We start from the raw sequence: 21,051 nt of genomic DNA on the forward strand, positions 1-21,051 counted from the left end.
TTGATCAGAGCTGGGCTTTACTATAGTAAAAGTCCACGCAGTGCTGAAAGTCCAGATTATGCTCGAATGAATGTAACTCACGTGACCTTGCTCTCAAATTCCCTGGGGGCTCAAAAGAGCTCCCTAGGAGGAAAACATGAATTCAGAACAGAAAGCTATAAGGAGAGTCAAGAAGACAACAGAGAAAGAAAGTCATCATTGAGAGATTTTTGACCTTTACGACTCCACAAAGGCAAAGGAAATATCAATTAAGCAGAGAACTGAGAAGTTTTAAAATGTGTTTTTCTAGAAAGCATTTCCCAAGTAAATAGCCTTCCAGAAAATCACGATTATTCTAAGGCTTCTAGTTAATAAGTACGCAGCCTGGGCAAGATGAAAACAGCTAAAAAAAAACCCCGTCTGACTCAGGAAAGACTTCACATAGCAATGTAGGAAGTTATCATAATGAACGGAACAGAACTAGGGTCCAGAAATAAACCTTCAAATTTACAGTCAACTGATTCCAACAAGGGTGCCAAGACAACTTAATGGGGGCAAAACAGTCTTAAACAAATGGTGCTAGGACAACTGGATATTCACATGCAAAAGAAGGAAGCTAAACCCCTATCTCAGATCATACACAGAAGTTAACTCAAGGTGGAGTCAAATTCAAGACCTCAAACTATAAAATACTTAGAAGGAGATATAGGTATAGATCTTGACTTTGCCTTAAGCAATGGATTCTTAGACATGACACCAACAGCATAAGCAAATAAACTGATTTCACCAAAATCTGAAACTGTTACACTTCAAAGAATGCTATCCTGAAAGAGAAAGATTAGTCAAAGAATAACAGAAAATATTTGTAAATCATGTATCTGGTAAGAATCCAGTATTCAGAATACACAAGGAATTGTTACAACTAGACATTAAAAAAGAAAACTCAATTTTAAAAGGATCAAAGGATCTGAATAGACATTTTTCCAATGAAGATATACCAAAAGGCCAATAAGCACCTGAAAAGACATTCAACATGATTAGCTATCAGGGATATAAAAATAAAAATCACAGTAAGGTCTGACTCTGATAAATATGTACATATCTATTCAGAGAGGTGGTTGACAGATGTGAGGTTTGAGACAAAGAGTCAAAGATAACTTGAAAGCTTCTGATTTGTGCTAATTAAAAGTATGCATTCCAAGTACAGCATGTGGGCAGTGGGTTTCCCAGGTGGCAAAGTGGTAAAAGAATCCACCTGCCAATGCCAGAGATGCAAGAAGACGTGGGGTCCATTCCTGCATTGGGAAGATCCCATGGAGGAGGAAATGACAACCCACTCCAGTATTCTTGCCTGGAGAATCCCTCGGACAGCGGAGACTGGCAGGTTACAGTCCAGGGGGTCAAAACAGACCGACATGACTGAGCACATGGGCATAATCAGTTCAGTCCCTCAGTAACATCCAACTCTTCGCAACCCATGCACTGCAGCACACCAGGCTCCCTGTCCATCACCAACTTCTGAAGCCTGCTCAAACTCATGTCCACTGAGTCGGTGATGCCATCCAAACATCTCATCCTCTGTTCTCTCCTTCTTCTCTTGCCTTCAATCTTTCCCAGCATCAGGGTCTTTCCTAGTGAGTCAGTTCTTCACATCAGGTGGCCAAAGTACTGGAGCTTCAGCTTCAGTCCTTCCAATGAATATTCAGAACTGATTTCCTTTAGGATTGACTGGTTTGATCCTCGTAGTCCAAGGGACTCTCAAGTCATCTACAATACCATAACGCCATAGTTCAAAAGTATCAATTTTTAAAAAAGTATCAATTCTTTGGTGCTCAGCTTTCTATATGGTCCAACTCTTTCATCCATACATGACTACTGGAAAAACCATAGCTTTGACTAGATGGTCCTTTGTCGGCAAAGTAATGTCTCTGATTTTTAATATGCTGTTTCGATTAGTCATAGCGTTTCTTCCAAGGAGCAAGTGTCTTTCAATTTCATGGCTGCAGTCACCATCTGCAGTGATTCTGGAGCCCCCCAAAATAGTCTGCCACTGTTTCCACTGTTTCCCCATCTATCTGCCATGAAGTGATGGGACTGGATGTCATGATCTTTGTTTTTCGAATTTTGAGCTTTAAGCCAGCTTTTTCACTCTCCTCTTTCACTTTCATCAAGAGGCTCTGTAGTGACTCTTCGCTTTCTGGCATAAGGGTGGTGTCATCTGCATTTCTGAGGTTATTGATATTTCTCCTGGCAATCTTGATTTCAAATTGTGCTTCATCCAGCCTGGCATTTTGCATGATGTACTCTGCATATAAGTTAAATTTAAAAGCAGGATGATAATATACAGCCTTGATGTACTCCTTTTTCAACTTGGAACCAGCCTGTTGTTCCCTGTCTGGTTCTGACTGTGGCTTCTTTACCTGCATACAGATTTCTCAGGAGGCAGGTAAGGTGGTCTGGTATTTCCACCTCGTTAAGAATTTTCCACAGTTTGTTCTGATCCACACAGTCAAAGGCTTTGGTGTATCAAGTGGAAGCAGATATTTTTCTGGAATTCTCTTGCTTTTTTTATAATCCAATGGATGTTGGCGATTTGATCTCTGGTTCTTCTGCCTTTTTAAATCCAGCTTGAATATCTGGAAGTTCTCAGTTCATGTAGTGTTTTGATGTCTAGCTTGGAGAATTTTGAGCATTACTTTGCTAGCGTGTGAGATGAGTACAACTGTGCAGTAGTTTGAACATTCTTTGGCATTGTTTTTTTGGGGGAGTGGAATGAAAACTGACCTTTTCCAGTCCTGTGGCCACTGCTGAGTTTTGAGTGCAGCACTTTCACAGCATCATCTCTGAGAATTTGAAATAGCTCAACTGGAATTCCATCACCTCCTCTAGCTTTGTTTGTAGTGATGCTTCCTAAGGCCCATTTGACTTCACATTCCAGCATCTCTGGCTCTGGGTGAGTGATCACACCATCATGGCTACCTGGGTCATGAAGATCTTGTTTGTGTAGTTCCTCTGTGTATTCTTGCCACCTCTTCTTAATATCTTCTGCTTCTATAAGGTCCATAGCATTTCTGTCCTTTATTGTTCCCATCTTTGCATGAAATGTTCCCTTGGTATCTCTAATTTTCTTGAAGAGATCTCTACTCTTTCCCATTCTATTGTTTTCTTCTATTTCTTTGCATTGATTGCTGAGGAAGGCTTTCTTATCTCTCCTTGCTATTCTTTGGAACTCTGCATTCAGATGTGTGTATCTTTCCTTTTCCCCATTGCCTTTCGCTTCTCTTCTTTTTAAGCTATTTGTAAGGCCTCCTCAGACAACCATTTTGCCTTTTTGCATTTCTTCCTCTTGGGAATGGTCTTAATCACTGCCTCCTATACAATGTCACGAACCTCCTACAATGTCACGAACCTCCGTCGAAAGTTCTTCAGGCACTCTATCAGATCTAATCCCAATCTATTTCTCACTTTCACTGTATAGTCATAAGGGATTTGATTTAGGTCATACCTGAATGGTCTAGTGGTTTTCCCTACTTTTTTCAATTTAAGTCTAAATTTGGCAATAAGGAGTTCATGATCTGAGCCAGTCAGCTCCTGGTCTTGTTTTTGCTGACTATATAGAGCTTCTCCATCTTTGGCTGCAAACAATATAATCAATCTGATTTTGGTATTGACCTTCTGGTGATGTCCATGTGTAGAGTCGTCTCTGGTATTGTTGGAAGAGTGTGTTGGATATGACCAATACGTTCTCTTGGCAAAACCCTGTTACCTTCTGCCTGCTTCATTCTGTACTCCAAGGCCAAACACTGTTACTCCAGGTATCTCTTGTGTCCACAGGGTCACAAAGAGTCAGACACAACTAAGTACACACACATAACAGGCAATGATAACTGTAAGAAGAAGCACTAAAAAAGCACTCATTGTCAGCTCAGTTATGCTGGATCCACTTTAACACATCTGACCACACCAGAAAATCAGTGGTATGTTCACAGTGAACAGCAGTCTATAATTCCCTCTGTTCACTAAGAGCTGCTGCATGGGAAATATTTTTGGTAATTTTAATCCTTAATAAATACAGAAGAATATTTATAACATACACATTACTACACAAAACACCAAATATATAGTGTACTTCATCTTGGTGCTCTGGACAAGAGTAGCAGCAGTAGCAAGGAGCATGCCCACAGGGGTTCTTCCAAAGCCCACAGCACTCAATCCCTCTTTTCCTTGCACGACCCAAAGGGCAGGTGGTATCTACAGGGCAGACTCTACACTGGTGCTAGCAGCAGAGTCTACCCCGAAGTGAGTGTGATCATAATGTCTACACGAAGAGCTGCTGTAACATCTGCCTTCCTTAGCCTCAGAAGGCTTTACAGAGGAGGAGAGGGTCAGTGGGGTTTTGAAGGGAGGATACTGTGATTATAAGGAAGAGTACGAGAAAATTAAAAAAAAAATAAAAAGGTGAGCCAATATTCAATAACAGGATGACAGATTCAGGGTTTTCTTAACAAAAACATCAACATCAGATTTTCTAAGACAGCTCTAACTTAGCAATATCACTATGAGCCACAATTGATATCTTATGCACAGGCCTTTCTTTAAAGTACAATTAAAATTTTTTCCAATACATAATAACTAAATAGGCTTGCGAGCTTCATAATTATTTCATGAACTATTTTTTAAAAACATGATATCTAATGCGAATCCACATAAAATACTATGAAAATTTGATAATAATTTATAAGTTCACATACAATAGAAAATATCAGCGTATTGGTTACTAACTTAGAAATATTTTTGATTGACAGCACTGGTTATTCCTGAGACTACAGACTGCGAAAGAGATTTAGATTTTCCTCCAATTAATACTCAGTGTTATGATCTTGAATATATTGAAAAAGACTCTCAGCAGTGTTAGTATCTATCACAAGAGTATAATGAGAACTTTATTAGCTGCAGGGTATAAGTTTTGTCCACTTGAAGCCATTTACTCCTGAGGGAAGGGAAGCTTGAGTGCCTGTATTTATTCTAACTCAAGAAAGCATGGAGTAGGAAATGGCAACTCACTCCAGTATTCTTGCCTGGGAAATCCCATGGGCAGAGGAGCCTGGCGGGCTGTAGTCCACAGGGTCACAAAGAGTCGGACATGACTGACTGACTAACACTTCCACTTTTCTTTCAACAAAGCATAAAGCACTATAACTAATTATATTTATTTACCAGAAGCAAGAAAATACATGAAGCAAGACAATGTAGACCTACAGATTCTCCTCCTTTATTTGCTCTGAAATTCTTTTAAATAACAAACTCCCCAGAGCCTGAAGGGACATGACACCATGCTTTCCTAATTCTTGCTGTCAGCAACCTTGCAGGTGTACAGATATTCACTTCATTCAAGAGCTAGAGGGCTAGGGACAAGGTTCATCTTTCTACTTGATTCTCATGGCAGTATTATGCGTGACCTTGGGCATAATTCTTTGTTTCCACAATAGGAACCAGGCACTGATTTGTACCATCTGCAAAGTAGTGTCAGGATAATTTACATATATAATAAAATGTAATTTATCATGATTGAGAGTCTAACATTAGTAAACTAACATTTACTAAGTGGGAGATAACTTCTGTAGTATTTTACATCTAATCTCCTTTTACATACTGAGAATAAAGTCTTATGTTTCTCCTAGAAAGATTATTAATACATTACCATCTACGAAAGCTGAGTCCACAACAGGAGCTCAGGGAAAAATTTTCTCAGATGGAAATATTAAAAAAAAAATTTTTTTTTTTAAACAGACAATGTAGGCATGGCTCAGTTGCCTAAACAGTAAGTGATACAGCTAAAGAGACCACAAACTACTTATGGATAAATCAAATCCTCTTCATACCTAAATGCCTATATACTAAAAAATGAGTTATAAGACATATTAAAAGACATTATAAAACATGTTAAAATAACATAAGACATTGTATATTAAATATAAAAGACATTTACAAATATTAAAAATTATAAGACATCTTTTGTAATCTAGTACCGAGGACACGCATAATATCTAGTGGGAGCTGTAATGAATGAATTTGTCTCCGAACGGCACAAGTGAGCACAAATATATATGCAGCCCCTTCAAAGCACTTCTAACTTACTAAAAAGAAAAAAACAAAAACAAAACCCAAACCACATAGAAAACACTTAAAATCATTAAGGTGCTCCTCATGTTATCTGTCAGCTTGAAATAAACTATCTCACAAAGAGAAACTGCCTCTTTGGGTTATACCATCCTAACTTAACAAACTAATTCTGTTTATAAATGCTCTTTCTCTGGAAAACTGGGAAAACTTTATTCATCAGCACCTTAGTTCTACAAACTGACAACAAAACACAGATATTTTTCTGCATGTATACACACAACACCATACATACTGGTTTGTGTATAAGGGCAAATTTTAAAATATGCATGTCAATGGAGACTTCATTAATAAAATCTTACTGAATAGTTAAAAAGTTTTAAACTGTTTGCCAGATACAACAGAAACTAGGTACACAACAGAAAAACTAAAAACAGAAACGTAGCTAACATAGTACTCAAAACAGAAAGGATCCTATAAAATTATTGTACAATTAAGGTAGCAAACAATCCAAGGAATTCATGCTCTATTTTCAAAACCAGAAACATCCCAAGCAGGAAAAAAACCAACCAGTTACAGAAATCTGGACTCTATTAGAAAGGAGCTCTCTATTCTGCCCCTAGGTTTCATTTATAAGTTAATATAATCTGATGTAAGATGGAAGAAATGGAAAATATCTGAAAAAAAAATGCGGTTAAAGAATGTAGCAATTAAAACTTTTTATACTATTGTTGTTAATTCTAAAAATAATCTAACATATAGCAACAATAACCCTGTTAAGTGGGAATATTTGCCAGGCTCAGCTGTTCCCAAGCCTTATGCACATTGTCATCAGATTCGAAGGTGTTGGCAGACAATGAATAAACAAGTGTTTATGAAATCCACTTAGGGAATATGTTAATATTTCTTCATTGGATTGCTTTATTTCACATGAAATTTTAAACTAGCTCCTGTTTCTTTCTAAAAAAAAAAAAAAAGGCAAACTTTGACCATTATAAAACTCTGGATTGATGAAATCTGAAGTAATAAGCTTTAACATTACTTTTTAAGTGATAATTCATGTTCTAAAACAGGAATATCAGACTATCACTTTTCAGCTGGCCATGCACCTAGATATGTGGACACACTAGAGTCACACACACAGACAACTAATTGATGGCACATAACAAAGGCTGCTTTAAAAGACGTGAAGCTATTGATGCAGATGTGGATATGTCTTCGGAGCTCATTATTCAGTAACCAAAATTACCTAAAAAATTATTGCCCAGAGTCATCCTAGAAATGTTGAGCTTTACTTAGAAACGGGCTAATGTGGAACAGATTCAAAACCAGGAATTGAGAGTACTCACCTATAAAATTTATTTTATTTTCAAGTCCCATGGTAAATGTTATTTTTCACATTTACATTTTAGGATAAAAATGTCAGCATCATTTATCATTCTGGATTAAAAGATCTAAGTGCATCTGGACCTGTGCAGGGATTGAACCCAGGTCTCTTGCATTGCAGGCAGATTCTTTACTGCCTGAGCAACCAGGGAGTCCCTTCAACTGTCTGATAAAAATTTCAATTTCAGAAAGTTTAGTTGGATCCTTGGGTTTGGAAGATCCCCTGGAGGAGGAAACGGCAACCCACTCCAGTATTCTTGCCTGGAGAATCCCATGGACAAAGGAGCCTGGTGGACTACAGTTCATAGGGTCGCAAAGAGTAGGACACGACTGAAGTGACTTAACACACACACCAAGTCAGAGTAGAACTACCAATCTTCTAACTATCACTGAAGTGCTGATTCATCTATTTTTCTGTCTTTCTATGTTACCCAGTGGAAACAGGGAAACTTCCTTTCATTGGTAGATAAAATCATTTACAGGTGAAAATTTAAAGTGGTAACTGGTAATGGGAAATACTGGAAACTTCTGCTCAAAGATCTTAAAAATAACAAAGAGGAATAAGACCATAAAGTTATAAAAATTAGACTCCGAAGGGAAGAGGACACCAGGTGCAGAGCCCAAGACGCCACAGCAACTCAGTGCCTCACTCAAGAGGCTTCTTTGTGTCCAAAGCCTCTTACTTCAACATGAATTTGTGCAGACCGAATACTAACTCTTTGAAATGTTTCCCTGGAAAAGACATGCCTGGTTCAAAAGTCTTTAAAAAGAATTAAATTAGAATCTGGCCTAATTCCGGAGCTACTTTTATAACATGCGTTGTATGCGTGCATGCTAAGTCACTTCCTTCTTGTCTGACTCTTTGTGACCTCATGGACCATAGCCTGCCAGGCTCCTCTGTCCATGGGATTCTCCAGGCAAGAATACTGGAGTGGGTTGCCATGCCCTCCTTCAGGGGATCTTCCCAAACAAGATCTCTTAATTTGATCATCTCTGATCCAGGCTCCTCTGAACAGCCTTTTAACTGGCCTCCTTACAATTATTTTTCCCTCTCTTTGGCCCATTCTTTACAGATCAAGGAATTGCAAAAACATACATCCAGTCACATCACTTCTCTGTTCTAATAGCTTCCATGCAATTTTTTTTTTTTTTTTTGGATAAAACTCTAACCCTTATATCTTCTACAAGGTCCTGAATAACGTGACTGACTTTCTACTCATTCACTTCACCTCAGCTGTGCTGGCGTTTCTCCAGTTCCCTCAAAGTTCCTTCCTGCCCTAAGCCCTTTGCATCTGCTATTCTCTTCCCTATACTGTTCTTCCTTGTTTGTCTGGAACCTCCAATCAATCCTTTGGTTCTGGGTTCAGGAGTGGTTTCTTCAAGAGAGCTTTAATCTTCATCCATCTCCTACTACCTGTACCCCTCTGGCCTCTTATTGTTTGAATGTTTCCTTCATCATGCTTACTGTAACTGCAATTAAGCAACCACGTGTTTAATGCCTTTTTCCAACCCTTTACTGCAAGTCCTATGAAGCTGTGATTGCCTCTGTCTCATTACTGCTGTCTTCCCAGTGCCAGGAATATGGCAGGAAATAAGGAAAAAAGGGAATATAACTTTGCAATGGGCTCCTATAAGAAGTAACGAAAACTAGTCTATCTCACACAAAATCACGCTATCAACAACATATCACACTATAACATTAACAAGTCTTTGTGACACTTTAACACATGAGGAAGCCAGTGAAACAAGGTTTTCACCACTTTTGCATTCCCAAATACTCTCAACCTTCAACTAGGTTATGAAGCTGGGCACATGTGATGTTCCTTGAAAATATTCATGGAATTCAGTGTGGCAGCTAGGTTTCCTGGATGGAAACAAACTGAGTCTCTAAACCAAAGCCAACCAGCCTTCAAATGAACACATCATTACAAGAAATTATGTCTGAAAGGCCACCCAAGAAGAAGTAATATGAGATTCAACCAGTGTCCTCTTGAATTTAGCCAATTCACTTCAAATAAAACAAATGCTTGATGGATGGGCAAGAATGCACAAAAAATATTAAGAAAAAGTCCAGGAGTGAGCTGTGAAATGAGGATTTCCCAAGATGACTGTGACTTTGGACAGTGTTACTATAAAGAAGTTCCAGATTATGGAGGATATTTAAAAAAATCTTTAGAACCTAAGATTCATCTAAAATAGTGACACAGCTATTTGAAGTTTAGCACAGATGTATACAAGTCTACAAGACAGTGCTTCTGGTATCTGAGATGACTGTTAAGTTCTTAAGAAACTCTAGTATAGGACATTCAGGTCCCTGTGGATCAAAAGTTCCGTAATTTAAATATCCGATGTAAGAAACTTTTTTTTTTTTTAAAGAGGAGATACTTATTTTCCAGAAACTTTTAACTCAATGAATAACAAAGAGAGAAAAGGGGCTAACAGGAAAATGCAGAATAAATAATTTAAACTGACACTGCGACAAGAAACTTAAGGAGAATAAGAAGCTAATTACCTTCTATCCTCTCACCCAATAACCCAAGACTTTCACAAGGTAAAACTGAAAAGGACAGGAAGCTTATCATTTCACTCTGTGTTTTCTGCCTTATTCTCTTGATAGTGGGAGGGTGGGCAGTGGGAAAAATGAGATACATGTTTGTACAGTAGTGAAGGGGTGAAACTAACATTTTTACTGCCTACTGTGATATGTGCCTAAGACACTGTGAAGCTGTTAGTCACTCAGTTGTGTTTGACTCTTCGTGGCCCCATGGACTGGAGCCCACCATGCTCTTCTGTCCACGGAATTCTCCAGGCAAGAATACTGGAGTGGGTTGCCATTTCCTTCTCCAGGGGATCTTCCCGACCCAGGGACTGAACTCGAGTCTCCCACCTTGCAGGCAGACTCTTTACCAACTGAGTCACCAGGAAAGTCCTAAACCTGTATTATTATTAGTCCTCACAACTAACCCACCTGCAGATGAAGCTCACTGCAGTGACATGACCTGTCAGAGGTCCTGTGGCTGGTACCTGGCAGAGGCAAGCTCTTATTCCAGAGCTACCTAGTGCCCCTTCTACAACATTCCACTGCCTTAGTCTCCTTGTTCTGTCAAACGCACTAACTATTTATTTAGCAGAACATTTCCAGCTCATTTCTTTCCATTATTCCATTCAAATGAGCTTTCTTTTTCACTCTGAGGGATTTTATTAGCCTTCACACCTTTTCCCATAGCTCAGAGATGAAGGGAGAGTAGACCTTTCTTTACATACAGCAGCTCCCCTTTTTTATACTCTTAATGCAACTTTTAATGAGGCACAGAGTGTGTATCTCAAACCCACTGCAGCCGAGAAGGAACAGCTGGCACTGCCCTGAATCATTCCCAGGCTCGTTCATTCCCAGACATTCTCACGCCGAGGAGGTTCTTAACGATTCTCATTTACACAACATAAAGTAGAGGCTAATTTTTAATTTTAAATGGTCAACCTAGTTAAATCATTGTTGAATATCAAAACAATTATCAATTTTCTACTTTAAATGATTTCTTTCATATGCCCTTGTATTAGTAAAATTTAAAAAATTTTTCTCCCCACAAGAACCCAATGGCAGAGGGGAATGAACGAATGCTACAGTGACCAAAACTTGGGAGAGATTTCATTCAAGACCTGCATTTTATCTTATAGAGATTTGAGTTAATTTTCCATTCTATTCTACTTAACAGCCTTGTTTTTAATTCCACCTTCATACTGTAAACATTAACAGTTTAGAAAATATCTCATGCTTATTTTGCAGTGTCTCAGAGAGCTCTTTCCCTATTACTCCTGCTGGTATGCAACACACTTTTTAGGAAAGAATGGTAATATGGTTTTTAACACAGTAAGATGAAGCGGTAACCTGTGGATAATAAAGCTTTAAATTGATTATTTCAGTAACTGACAGATTTTTAAAAAGTTATTGCTTGTGCTCCAATCTTATAAAAGTGGAAAAATCAGTATTTCTTCTGCTAAGAAAAGGTAAGTATATAAAAGGACTTTATAAAAAGTTAATATACTTAATATGTAAAATTCTGAAACTGATTTAATTTTGTCAGATTTATGTATGTGCTATAAACTGTTCGATCTTCCTACTCTATTCCAATCTCAGATAACAGGTACTCATAGAAAATACTGCATTTCTGTTTTCAGAAACTGTAAAATGTGGGAATCATCATATAAAGTGAAAATTACCTTGCTTTTCTATAACTGAGTATGAAGCCAAAAAACCTCGTCCAGAAACGTGAATTCCACTCATGAACAGCACTGTGATTTCATTGCTTTTTGATTCAATTGAATGGTTCATTTGCAACCCCAGACCACAGTATTTGCCTAGGATGAAAGAAAAGCAGATATTTGGTATGATTCATAAAGTCAACATTATGTATGATGTACGTAACAGAATCATAATATACACCAAGCTGACCAAACTAGGTATTACACTAATCTAAAATGATGACTAGACTATTACTCTGGAGAGAAAAAAACAAAACAAGAAACAGCAAGTAATAAACTGTTCAAATGACTCAAAGGGAAAAACAGTATATTCAGACATCACTGACCTTATAATGACTCAATTTCCTGTGAAACACAAGTATTTCCTTTAAAATAGTGAAAAGGAATTAAAAAAAAATTAAAGTATTTCATGTAGGCAAGTGGCTCATAAATGAACCAATAGTTAATTGGTGGTATTCTTAACATGTTTCCCATAGGGTGCCCCCAGATTCCTGAGCACAGGGACCCCTCCTAATTTTTACAGATCTTTTCAAGTTTTCTTCCAAGAATTGTTGGACTTCTGTCAACCCCTTTAGGTGGTCATGTTCAGCCCTACAGTTGTAAGTATATGACAATTTACATTCACACCTCTATATAGCTTTTTCCTTGAACTTCAGAAGCATATATCTAACTGCCTAACAACTTTTACTCTTTAAGGTTTAACAGACATGTAAAAAATAACAGATCTCCCATCAGAACAGATCTAAGTTTATTAAGATAAAAGAGAAGAAAAGAATTAAAAGAAAAGATATTGCACCAATAACTAATAAAAATGAGTTTTTCTTATGTGCATGGCAATTTTAACAAATTCTGAATAAAAAGTTCTAAAAATGTTTTAAGTTGAGCCGTGTCACTATATGCTTATAGCTCAGTTGGGAACGAACCTGCCTGCAATGCAGGAGACCCAGGTTCAGTTCTTGGGCGAGGAAGATCCCCTGGAGAAGGAAATGGCAACCTACTCCAGTATTCTTGCCTGGAGAATCTCATGGACAGAGGAGCCTGGTGGGCTACAGTCCATGGGGTCGCAAGAGTCGGACACGACTTAGACTAAGCCACCACCAAATCACTTTAATAAGAGTAATGTGTACTTCCATAGACATCATTTTCAAGGACTACATTATCATATGAGTAGAAAATGCTAAATAATTCACCTCTATCACCACCACCACCACCCCAACCAAAACTGGTAAGGGAGCTAAGGTCACAAGGTTGATATATTGTAAAAAATAATCTAATCAAAATGGACAGAAGACCTAAATAGGCATTTCTCTAAAGAAGACATTCCAATGGCCAACAGGCACATGAAAAGATGCTCAACACTGCTAATTACTAGAGAAATGAGGTATCACTTCACACCTGTCAGAATGCTATCATCAAAATTCTACAAATAATAAATGCTGGAGAGGGCATGAAGAAAAGGGAACTCCCCTATATTGCTGATGGGAATGTAAACTGGTGTAGTCACTATGGAAAACTGTAAAATAAAGCCTTCATATGATCCAGCAATCCCATACCTGGTAATATATCCATAAAAGACAAAAACTCTAACTTGAAAAGACATGTGTACCCACCCCGCCCTGTGTTCACAAAGCACTATTTACAAGAGGCAACATACAGAAGCAATCTAACCATCCATCAACAAATGAAAGAATAAAAAAAAGATGTGGTATATATACATACATATATACATATACATACACACATACATATATATATACATATACACACACACAAACAGACATACATAATGGAACATTACTCAGCCATAAAAAGCAAAATATTGCCATTTGCAGCAACATAGATATACCTAGAGAAGTGAGTCAGACAAAGACAAATATATGATATCACTTATACAGGCAATCTAAAAAATCATACAGATGAATTCATTACGAAATAGACTCACAGACACAGTAAACAAACTTATGGTTATCAAAGGGGAGACAGAGAGGTGGGGAGGGACAAATTACAATGTTTAAAAGGGACTCAGTAATATCACTAAGAATGGATTGGCCTCTCCTTCTAAAGAAGGAAAGATTAGGACTATGTAGTCATTGTTCACTTTGACTTCAGGGAAAGTGGTTATTTCAACATTATTTTGTTCATGAATAAATGACAGATCCAGTATTTGGACATTTTAAGATGAATAAGGTTCATGAGAACTCCATGAACAGTATGAAAAGGCAAAAATGATAGGATACTGAAAGGGGAACTCCCCAGGTCGGTAGGTGCCCAATATGCTACAGGAGATCAGTGGAGAAATAACTCCAGAAAGAATGATGGGAAGGAGCCAAAGCAAAAACAATACCCAGTTGTGGATGTGACTGGTGATAGAAGCAAGGTCCAATGCTGTAAAGAGCAATACTGCATAGGAACCTGGAATGTCAGATCCATGAATCAAGGCAAATTGGAAGTGGTCAAACAGGAGATGGCAAGAGTGAACATCGACATTCTAGGAATCAGTGAACTAAAATGGACTGGAATGGGTGAATTTAACTCAGATGACCATTATATCTACTACTGTGGGCAAGATCCCTAGGAAGAAATGGAGTACCCATCAACCAAAGAGTCTGAAATGCAGTACTTGGATGCAATCTCAAAAATGACGGAATGATCTCTCTTCATTTCCAAGGCAAACCATTCAATATCACGGTGATCCAAGCCTAGCCCCAACCAGTAACGCTGAAGAAGCTGAAGCTGAATGGTTCTATGAAGACCTACAAGACCTTTTAAAACTAACACCCAAAAAAGATGTCCTTTTCATTATAGGGGACTGGAATGCAAAAGTAGGAAGTCAAGAAACACCTGGAGTAACAGGCAAATTTGGCCTTGGAATAAGGAATGAAGCAGGGCAAAAGCTTGCAGAGTTTTGCCAAGATAATGCACTGGTCATAGCAAACACCCTCTTTCAACAACACAACAGAAGACTCTACACATGGACATCACCAGATGGCCAACACCAAAATCGGATCAATTATATTCTTTGCACCCAAAGATGGAGAAGCTCTAACAAGATGGAGAAGCAAAGACGGACAAGATGGAGAAGCAAAAACAAGACCGGGAGCTGACTATGGCTCAGATCATAAACTCCTTATTGCCAAATTCAGACTTAAATTGAAGAAAGTACGGAAACCACTAGACCATTCAGGTATGACCTAAATCGTCTCCCTTATGATTATACAGTGGAAGTGAGAAATAGATTTAAGGGCCTAGATCTGATAGATAGAGTGCCTGATGAACTATGGAATGAGGTTCGTGACATTGTACAGGAGACAGGGATCAAGACCATCCCCATATAAAAGAAATGCAAAAAAGCAAAATGACTGTGAGGACGACTTACAAATAGCTGTGAAAGAAGAGAAGCGAAAAGCAAAGGAGAAAAGGAAAGATAAACCCATTTGAATGCAGAGTTCCAAAGAACAGCAAGGAGAGACAAGAAAGCCTTCCTCAGAGATCAGTGCAAAGAAATAGAGAAAAACAACAGAATGGGACAGACTAGAGATCCCTTCAAGAAAATTAGAGATAGGGGACATTTCATGCAAAGATGGGCTCAATAAAGGACAGAAATGGTATGGACCTAACAGAAGTAGAAGATATTAGGAAGAAATGACAAGAATACACAGAAGAATGGTACAAAAAAGATCTACATGACCCAGATAATCACGATGGCATCCTGGAGTGTGAAGTCAAGTGGGCCTTAGGAAGCATAACTACGAACAAAGCTAGTGGAGGTGATGGAATTCCAGTTGAGCTATTTCAAATCCGGAAAGATGATGCTGAGAAAGTGCTGCACTCTATATGCCAGCAAATTTGGAAAGCTCAGCAGTGGCCACAGGACTGGAAAAGGTCAGTTTTCATTCCAATCCCAAAGAAAGGCAATGCCAAAGAATGCTCAAACTACTGCACAATTGCACTCATCTCACATGCTAGTAAAGTAATGCTCAAAATTCTCGAAGCCAGGCTTCAGCAATACATGAACCGTGAACTTCCAGTTGTTCAAGCTGGTTTTAGAAAAGGCAGAGGAACCAGAGATCAAATTGCCAACATCCGCTGGATCATTGAAAAAGTAAGAGTTCCAGAAAAGCGTATATTTCTGCTTTATTGACTATGCCAAAGCCTTTGACTGTGTGGATCACAACACACTGTGGAAAATTCTGAAAGAGATGAGAATACCAGACTACCTGACCTGCCTTTTGAGAAACCTATATGCAGGTCAGGAAGCAACAGTTAGAACGGGACATGGAACAACAGACTGGTTCCAAATAGGAAAAGGAGTACATCAAGGCTGTATACTATCACCCTGCTTATTTAACTTATATGCAGAGTACATCATGAGAAAAGCTGGGCTGGAAGAAGCACAAACTGGAATCAACATTGCCAGGAGAAATATCAATAACCTCAGATATGCAGATGACACCACCCTTATGGCAGAAAGTGAAGAGGAACTAAAAAGCCTCTTGATGAAAGTGAAAGTGGAGAGTGAAAAAGTTGGCTTAAAACTCAACATTCAGAAAACGAAGATCACGGCATCTGGTCCCATCATTTTACGGGAAATAGATGGGGAAACAGTGGAAACAGGATCAGACTTTATTTTTTGGGCTCTAAAATCACTGCAGATGGTGACTGCAGCCATGGAATTAAAAGACACTTACTCCTTGGAAGAAAAGTTATGACCAACCTAGATAGTGTATTAAAAAGCAGAGATATTACTTTGACAAGGTCCATCTAGTCAAGGCTATGGTTTTTCCTGTGGTCATGTATGGATGTGAGAGTTGGACTGTGAAGAAAGCTGAGCGCTGAAGAATTGATGCTTTTGATCTGTGGTGTTGGAGAAGACTCTTGAGAGTCCTTTGGACTGCAAGGAGATCCAACCAGTCCATTCTAAAGGAGATCAGTCCTGGGTGCTCATTAGAAGGAGTGATGCTGAGGCTGAAACTCCAAATCTTTGGCCATCTCATGTGAAGAGTTGACTCACTGGAAAAGACTCTGATGCTGGGAGGGATTGGGGGCAGGAGGAGAAGGGGACGACAGAGGATGAGATGGTTGGATGGGATCACCGACTCGATGCACGTGAGTTTGGGTGAAATCCAGGAGTTGGTGATGGAAAAAAGAGTCAGACACGACTGAGCGACTGAACTGAAGGTTCATGTGAGAAAATGTACCTTGAGACCTTTATTCTTACTTCACACATTCACAAAGAACAATCTGGATGGACTGAGGATTTAAATGTGCAGAAGGGGAAAATTAAAGCATTTAGAGGAAAACCCTGAGAACATCTTCATAATCTGTAAGGGGGCAAAGATTTTAAAAGATAATGCAAAAAGTGTTAATACTAATCATGAAAAAAAATGTGAACATTAAAATTAAGTTAAAATTAATGTTTGCTTATCAAAAGATACCAATATAAAGGAATAAAAAGAAAAGCTATAGAAAGGGAGAATATTTGTAACATCTATATCTAAAAAGAAACCATAACCAGAATATATAAAAGAACCCCTGCAAATGAGAAAATAATCATCCAATAGAAAAAATGCATTAAAAACTTCAAGATTCTTCACAGAAGATATTCAATGACTAATAAACACATGAAGACAGAACAATATCATTTGCCATTAGATAAGGCAAAGCTACATGATATGTGTTCATACATACTAGAAGTGTGATAATAGAAAAAAATAGAGAATAATAATTAGAAGTCTCCTACATTGGTGGTGCGTGTGGAATGGCACTACCACAGAGGCTCTTGGCAATATCTACCAAAGCTGACCATATGGACACTCAGGGAACCAGCAATTCCTCTTCTAGATACCGAAATGTGCATTAATGTTCACCAAAAGATAGGTGATAGAACATTCACAGCAAACAATTAATAACCACCAAAAAGGGTTATTCATATAGTGGATATCTTAATTTCCTTATTGTCAGAAGTTTAGCTTGCTTCTGATTTTTCTACACAGTGAATGCTGCAATAAACATTTTCCTAACATAACTTCTATCTTTTAAAATATTTAAGAGTGACTTTTTAGAGTGATTTTTAATATTTGCTTCCACACTGCTGCTTAAGTGAGCTAGGCCAGTTAATACAGCCTCAATATTAAAAAATGACAAATTTCATCACACCACTATATTAAAAGCTATGTTTTTAACCAAACCAAGAGTAAGGGAGGTCATATACTTAGCTCTAAAACTTTTACATTTCTCTGATTATAAGAAAAGCTGCCTCCTCCAATATCCTCTTTCATAATGGCAGCATGGACAAAAGAGCACCCAAGTTTTTATCAGTATCCATGATGGTGACTAAAGGGTCCTGACTGAAAATTTTATTGTAGTCATGCAGATCAAAATATCTGCAAAGCAATACCAATCTTCCTCATCAAATTTTTCTAAGTAGGCTTTTCTTCTCTCTTATGAAACTTTCTACCTGAACTGAGGACTATAAGACTTTTTCTCTGGAAAATCGGCACATTTCTGGATAGAGGAAAGCTCCATACTCAGAAAAGGTAAATGACTCAAGGCCCTGGCTCTTATTAAGTTGACAGCTTCTTTTAGGACAGCTGGCAGAATTTTCTTATACTAAGTACACTAATGTGAAAAGCAATGAGTCATAACTGTTTGGACTTCAGCAAAACCAAATGTGCTGCCAAGCATCACAGGTGAGACATACATAGCATACCAAGGAATTTCTTTCCAAGATTTTCTGGAAAAGTAAACTTTTTACCACTTATAAGATGTCAAAGACTTTTTAATATTTCCTGTAAGGGTTCACAAATAGGAGTTCTTGGATACGGTCAGCATCACATGGTCTAGTTTTATCCAGTTGAATGAGAAATGGGACAGGTGTCAATTCCTCACTAACCTGTCTCAAAACATTAGAAAAAACATTCTGAAGGACACCACTTACAGAGATAAAGCTTTAGCATTTCTCTGTTCTTGTCCACAAACCAGCTTGACCATTCTAGGGTACACAGATTCACTAAGGCCTTTTGAAATGCATATGGCTTCTGTACTTTCCAATGCAACAAACAACCTCATATGATGCTTCTGCATTAGGAACAAATCCAAGTTAAATGTGGGTACCCATCCAGCTTCTAATGAAAAAAAAATTCACAGTAATCAATGTATTTTTGTGGTAAACAGATATAACTTTAGCTTTCCTGAGATCATGTTTTCACAGACCAGGACTTTATCTCACATGAAATTCTTACATGGCTCTTATACCTACTACGTAAGACACCCATAATCATTAAGATTAGAGATCACTTCTTTAACTCCTGCCCATAAATAACATGTTAATGATGATTTTATAATAACACTTCTTCCAAATGAAATGATTTATATTTTAACTTGATGTAAAATAATAATAATAATTTTTTTTGACAAAGAGAACTACTCCAAGAATGAAATTTATTTTTATTTTTATTTTTATTAGGGTCACAAATCCCTAAAATATATCAAGAGATTTCATGGAGTCTAACAGAAACTTCTGCTTTATTGACTATGCCAAAGCCTTTGACTGTGTGGATCACAATAAACTGTGGAAAATTCTAAAAGAGATGGGAATACCAGACCACCTGACCTGCCTCTTGAGAAATCTGTATGCAAGTCAGGAAGCAGCAGTTAGAACTTGACATGGAACAACAAACTGGTTTCAAATAGGAAAAGGAGTACGTCAAGGCTGTATATTGTCACCCTGCTTATTTAACTTATATGCAGAGTACATCATGAGAAACGCTGGACTGGAAGAAACACAAACTGGAATTAAGATTGCCTGGAGAAATATCGATAACCTCAGATATGCAGATGACACCACCCTTATGGCAGAAAGTGAAGAGGAACTAAAAAGCCTCTTGATGAAAGTGAAAGTGGAGAGTGAAAAAGTTGGCTTAAAGCTCAACATTCAGAAAACGAAGATCATGGCATCCGGTCCCATCACTTCATGGCAAATAGATGGGAAAACAGTGGAAACAGTGTCAGACTTTATTTTTTTGGGATCCAAAATCACTGCAGATGGTGACTGCAGCCATGAAATTAAAAGACGCTTACTCCTTGGAAGAAAAGTTATGACCAACCTAGATAGTATATTCAAAAGCAGAGACATTACTTTGCTGACTAAGGTCCGTCTAGTCAAGGCTATGGTTTTTCCTGTGGTCATGTATGGATATGAGAGTTGGACTGTGAAGAAGGCTGAGTGCTGAAGAATTGATGCTTTTGAACTGTGGTGTTGGGGAAGATTCTTGAGAGTCCCTTGGACTGCAAGGAGATCCAACCAGTCCATTCTGAAGGAGATCAGCCCTGGATGTTCTTTGGAAGGAATGATGCTGAAGCTGAAACTCCAGTACTTTGGATACCTCATGTGAAGAGTTGACTCATTGGAAAAGACCCTGATGCTGGGAGGGATTGGGGGCAGGAGGAGAAGGGGACAACAGAGGATGAGATGGCTGGATGGCATCATGTACTCGATGGACGTGAGTCTGAGTGAACTCCAGGAGTTGGTGATGGACAGGGAGGCCTGGCGTGCTGTGATTCATGGGGTCGCAAAGAGTTGGACGCGCCTGAACTGAACTGAACTGAACAGTAACTTAAGTGGCAAAGGTTAATGAAAGACCCATCAGGGGAGACAAAGACACTTAAGATATCTCACGCATAGCTAGAAAATACTGAAAACTAAATCCACTGGTAGGTAAGACGACTGACCTCGGAGAAGGAACTTAAAACCAAAGAAATCCTGAATAGGGCGATTTTGGATAGGAAACACTTTGGTAGGGGAAGTAGGTTAAAAGCAGCAGAGAGATATGGAAGCTGTATGGCAAAGATGGGGACGCAACCAAATAAGTGCAGGAAATTTAGGATCTTGCAAGATATATAGATTATATATTAAAAAAAAAAAAAGGATATACAATCCCTTCCCTTCTACAGCCTCTCCTGTTGAGGGGGAAAAAAAAAGTAGGAAAGAAAAATTTACTACACTAACAGAAGAGGGCTATCATGAACTTATGATAAACGACAAAACTTGTAAACCATCTAAACCACTGCAAACTGCCAGCACACTGTCCACAGAAATACTTAGGCATTGTCTTTATCTATTTAAACAAAAAAGGTAGAAAAAAATGAGAATCTCAGCAATTCAATTTATGGAAACCCCTTCATCCCCCAAAACGATGGTAAAACAGAAATAAACTGGAACACAACACTAAACTTAATTAAATGTCCTCAAACAAGCAACTGGGGATATGGCAAAACACCTCGAAACAGAAACTCAAAAACTAAGAA

At 38.3% G+C, this 21,051-nt stretch overlaps 1 protein-coding gene across 1 annotated transcript in view; it reads right to left on the reverse strand.

The window, feature by feature from the left end:
- The window catches only part of DCBLD2 (discoidin, CUB and LCCL domain containing 2), an 82,618-nt gene that overhangs the window by 31,793 nt on the left and 29,774 nt on the right, over positions 1 to 21,051 (reverse strand). Inside the window, exon 3 of the mRNA XM_068973828.1 lies at positions 11,704 to 11,841. Within this exon, the coding sequence (XP_068829929.1) occupies positions 11,704 to 11,841 (138 nt within the window). The remainder of the gene's footprint in view (positions 1 to 11,703; positions 11,842 to 21,051) is intronic.

Source organism: Capricornis sumatraensis, chromosome 1 (assembly GCF_032405125.1).
Source record: "Capricornis sumatraensis isolate serow.1 chromosome 1, serow.2, whole genome shotgun sequence".
In the NCBI taxonomy this organism is placed as follows: domain Eukaryota; kingdom Metazoa; phylum Chordata; class Mammalia; order Artiodactyla; family Bovidae; genus Capricornis; species Capricornis sumatraensis.